The 5,330-nt window shown below is 32.4% G+C and overlaps 1 protein-coding gene across 1 annotated transcript; it reads left to right on the forward strand.

Moving 5' to 3' along the window:
- Nucleotides 1-898: 898 nt before the first annotated feature.
- LOC145791706 (uncharacterized) lies at nucleotides 899-3,429 on the forward strand. Its single transcript, XM_082872125.1, has 2 exons — nucleotides 899-2,201; nucleotides 2,388-3,429. Exons 1-2 carry the CDS (start codon nucleotides 899-901, stop codon nucleotides 3,425-3,427), a joined length of 2,343 nt encoding a protein of 780 aa, XP_082728251.1. The 3' UTR covers nucleotides 3,428-3,429.
- Nucleotides 3,430-5,330: the final 1,901 nt, after the last annotated feature.

Here is a 5,330-nt window from a genome sequence, read left to right on the forward strand (position 1 = left end):
CAGGGCCGGCCCTGCCTTAAGGCAGGTAAGGCTTGTGCCTTAGGCCCTAAATTTTGGCCCAAAAAGAGGGCTCCCAAATTAAAAAAATTGTTATAGGTCCAATCTTTTTTTTTTTTTTTTTTTTTTTTTTGTTTTAAGATCAATTTAAAGGGCCCCAAATGTTTTATTAGGCCCATGTATAATTTAGCCCATATTTATTTATAAATGTGTTTGGCCCATATTTATTAAAATGAAAATATATAAATAAAAAAAAATCAAAAACTGAAAATGTGTTTGGACCCAATCCAAAATTTATGTGGTGTGGGACAGTGAAAACAACTTTGGAGGCTTTAAAGGGCCCCAAAACTAAAAATGTATTTAAAGAGGCCCAAAATGTGTTTGGCCCCAACCCAACCCAAACCATACATACAAATATAATACACAATAGCATAGCAGTAATGAAACGAAGTGCTTCAGTTTTCAATCTCTGTTTAACAAAACGAAGTGAATCACTCTCCCTCTTGAAGGCAGGCAGACGAAAGCATAGACTCATTCTCCCTCTTTCACACACTCCTCCTCCCGGCGATTCACTCTCTGTCACACACTCTCTCTCATGTAAGTCCTTTCTCTCACTATCAGATTTTATTAAATAAAGTTGCCCTAATTTTTTTTTTTATATTCTTTCTCTACCAATTAGTGGAATAATAAATTTGCCATAATTTTTTTATTACCTTCTTTATCCATTAGATTTTAGTGGAATAAATAATTTAGCCCTAATTTTTTTATCTAGGTATTTATCAGTTTTAATTGAATAATTTGTTTGCCCTAATTTTGTTTCATTAAATTATTTTTTTATAATTTATTTGCTATTAGATCAGTGGATTGTGATTTGTGGATTGAAGTGTTTGTGATTATAGCCATGTTTCCTAGGAAGTATAGTTCTGGAAATGAAAAGAGAAAGAAGAGGATGAAAGTAGAACAATTAATTCAATCTCAATCGAGAGCACTTGATAAATATTTTGGTACCAAGAAACAAGTAGATATTTTGGGTTCAAATGACAATGATGATGAAGATTTGGTAATTGAAGAGCCTACTCATTGTGTGAGTAATAATGAGAATGATGATTTGGTGATTGAACAACCTAGTGAACATATGAATGAGAATGAGAATGAGAATGAAGATTTGGGGAATGTAGAATCTAATGAAAGTGAAGATGTCAATGTTGAATGTGGACCTCTAAACATTTATGACCCTAGTAATTGGGACAAGATTGATCAAAATTTAAGGGATTTACTAGTTGAAAGAGGTCCCATAAGAGGTAATGGTGTGAATTTTCCCCTAGATGACAAAGATAGGCATTTTTCTTCTACATTTTACATGCGACAGTTACAAAATGGAGAGAAGCAGGATAGAAAGTGGCTAGTATATTCAGATGCTTCAAACAAAGTGTTTTTCTTTTGTTGCAAGTTGTTTAAGCAAGATGGGAACAATGTTCATTTGGCTACTGATGGATTGAAAGATTGGAAGAATATGGGCAACAGGCTTAGAAGTCATAAAACTAGTAATGAGCACTTTATTTGCTTGAGCAAATGGGTTGAGTTGGAAAGTAGATTGAAGAAGAATGAAACAATTGATAGAAGTGCTCAAGAACAAATCAACAAAGAGAGGGAACACTGGAGACAAGTGTTACTAAGGATAATTTCTATTGTGATCACTATTGCTAAAAATAATTTAGCTTTTCGTGTAGACAATGAGAAGATTTATCAAGAAAGAAATGGAATCTTTTTAAGCTTAATTGAAATGCTTGCTAAATTTGATCCAATAATGCAAGAGCACAATCAACGTATTCAAATGAGTGAAATTCATTACCATTATCTTGGCCACAAAATCCAAAATGAATTGATACAGATGTTAGCGAGTGAGATAAAGAGTACGATTGTGGCAAGAATGAAAGAAGCGAAATATTTTTCAATTATTCTTGATTGTACTCCAAATGTTAGTCATGAAGAACATATGGCTCTTGTGATAAGATGTGTAGATGTTTCAACTAGTCTGGTAAAGGTAGAAGAATTCTTTTTAGAATTTTTGAAAGTGGATGATACATCGGGGTTAGGACTTTTTAATGTACTTAGAGAGGCATTGCACATACTCCAGCTTGATATTGGTGATATAAGAGGGCAAGGATATGATAATGGCTCTAATATGAAAGGGAGACACAAAGGTGTACAAAAAAGAGTACTTGAAATAAATCCAAGAGTATTCTATACGCCATGTGGGTGTCATAGTCTTAATCTTGCCCTTTGTGATATGGCTACCTCTTGTTCCAAAGCTATCTATTTCTTTAGAGTGGTACAACGCATATATGTGTTGTTTTCAACTTCTACAAAGAGGTGAAAAATTTTCAAAGACAATGTGGAAGGTCTCACACTTAGGCCATTATCACAAACTTGTTGGGAAAGTCGCATTGAAAGTGTTAAAGCTATACGGTACCAAGCTCCACAAATTAGAGATGCTTTAATTCAGTTGGAAAAAGAAGCTGATGATCCCAATGCAAAGTGTGAAGCTGAATCCTTAGTTACATCTGAAATTGAGAACTTTGAGTTTTTGCTTGGCATGATTATTTGGCACAATCTATTGTTTGCTGTTAATTCTGTTAGCAAGACATTTCAAGCTGAAGACATGCATATTGATGTTGCTATACATCAATTAAAAGGACTCATTACATTTCTTGAGAAGTATAGAGAAACTGGATTTTTGGAGGCCATGATTGAAGCTAAAGAAGTTGCAATTGAAATGGAGATTGAGCCTACATTTCGTGAAAGGCATGTCATTCGTAGAAAGAAACATTTTGATGAGAATGTTAGTGAAGAGATTGCACAATCAGCTGAAGAATCCTTTAGAGTTAATTATTTCATATATATAATAGATCAAGCTCTTTCTTCACTTAAGAGTAGATTTGAGCATTTTCAAATATATGATGAAACTTTTGGATTTTTGTTTGATTTGAAGAAGTTAAATTCTACCAATGATGAGTTCTTGAAGACTTGTTATGCTAATCTTGAAGACTTTTTGAAACATGATGGGCTTATGGATATTGATGGGAGAGATTTATTTTCTGAGTTGAAAGTTTTCAAAGAAATTTTGCCAAAAGAAATCAGTAGGCCAATTGAGGTGATGAATTATTTGAAATTGATGGATGGTTGTTTTCCAAATGCCTGGATTGCGTATAGAATATTATTGACTATTCCAGTTACCGCTGCCTCTGGAGAAAGAAGTTTTTCAAAGTTAAAATTGATCAAATCCTACCTTCGATCAACAATGTCACAAGAAAGATTGAATGGATTAGCTATATTGTCTATTGAAAAGGATTTGGTAGATAAATTAGATTATACAAACTTAATTAGTGATTTTGCAGCTAAAAATGCAAGAAGAGTAGTACTTAAGTGATCGTTGGGTTAATTGTAAGCTGGATATTGCTAAACTATAAAGCAACAAAACCAATTTTTAATGTTTTGGAGTCATTATACTGATTTTTTCCTATCTTAATATATGAAAGTAAATTTTAGTTTATAATTTTAATGATTATATGTTCAAGTATACTTAAATAAAAAATTTGTAGATACTTATCATTTTATGCACAAATTTTTTATTAAAAAAAAATATATTCGAGGGGCCCCATTTTCACAGGGCGCCTTAGGCCCCACAAATCTCAGGGCCGGCCCTTGCTTCGACATTGATGCTCTGCAGATTCGAGCTCTTACCGGTGGAGGAGTCAGAATGAGAGTGAGATGAGTAGCGCGAAGATGGAGAGAGAGAGAGAGAGAGATGTGAACGTGAAAATAAGAGAAGAGGGAAAAATAAATTATAGACCCCAAAGGATTTGAGGAAATTTGGAAAATTTGGGGATTTGAACTATTTCTAAGAATATATATTGATCACACTTGTGGGGTTTTATTTATTTTTTGTAGTTAATGATTTTTTTTTTTTCATTTTTTTTTCAGTTATTAAGATTGAAAATCTATTTGCTTCATTTTTATTTTAATGTAAAAAAAGGGTAATATTTTAATGAAAAATATTTTCTGTTAAAACAAAGTTAATTTTTTGTGGTCAATGAAAAATATTTTTTTGCGGCCTATCTTTTTTTTGTTACTAAAAATCAGGAACTAATTTTTTTGTGGCAGAGAAGAGGGAGTGATAGTAATAGTGGAGGTGGTGAATAAGAGGTGACAGAAATGGTGGTAGTGATAGCGAAGGAGATGGAGTGGTGCAGTTGTGGTAGTGGTACAGGAGATGGAGTGGCAGTGGAGGAGAGGTAATGGTAGTAGTAGTGACAATAGTGCTGGTGGTGGTGGTGGTTGTAACGACTACATCACGTATAATGATTAGTACTTGATTAATTACGAGGATTTGAAATTTAATTGCCGAGTATTATAATTTAATTTGGGATTTATGAAGATTGTGGGATCGGACTCGTATATGATTCTATTAAAGATTTATTTTGAAATTAAAAATTGAGGGTCCAAATGGCTTAAGAAAGTGAAGTTAAGAAGTTGAATCAATTTAATCTTAATTATGGACCCATTTGGGAATTTAATTAAATATTCGTTTCAGTTTAGTAAAATTGAGATTCGATTAATTAGATCTTAATTGGAGTTAATCAAGTTAATTAAGTTATGAAGATTAAGAATTGTAATTATTACGAATTAAATTTAGTTATGGGGTGTCTAATTTGAATATGTAATTTATTGACGAAGATTTTGTGTCTGATCAAAAATTGAAGGCCTAAATGATTTGGGAAATCAAAATTGAGGATGAAAATAAGTTTAATTTAATATTTGGAGTCTTTTGGGAGTTTGATTAAAAATCAGATTCAGAATAATAAAGATTAAATATAATTAATTGGGCTTTAATGGAAGTCAAATTAGACTGAGTAAATTATGTGGGATTTTGATTAGTTGTGATTAATTAAATTATGTACTAATCAAGTGTTAATTATAATTAGTTAAGACAAAAGTGGGATTTAATTAAGTCAATGCATAAATTAGTAATTTAGTTAATTTTAGAGCCTTCTAATCTTTAATATTGGAACCCTGTGCACGTGTGAATAGTGTTAAATCAGGAAGTGGGTTTGGTATTTGTGGTGCCAATTTCAAGTGATAAAGTAGGCTTACTCCTTTTCTTCTTCAGAAACTATTTTTGTTGAGTACAGTTTGGTGAGGGAGTGAAGAACCGAGAGAGAGAGTGAGAGAGAGAAGTCCAACTTTTATGCTGGAAAAAGCTTTGGAGAAATGGGTTTATGAGATCTAAATGAAGATAAATGAGAGAACTCAAGGAATTAAAAAGAAATTCA

This window comes from Camellia sinensis, chromosome 5 (assembly GCF_055761805.1).
Source record: "Camellia sinensis isolate YWXY chromosome 5, ASM5576180v1, whole genome shotgun sequence".
NCBI lineage: Eukaryota > Viridiplantae > Streptophyta > Magnoliopsida > Ericales > Theaceae > Camellia > Camellia sinensis.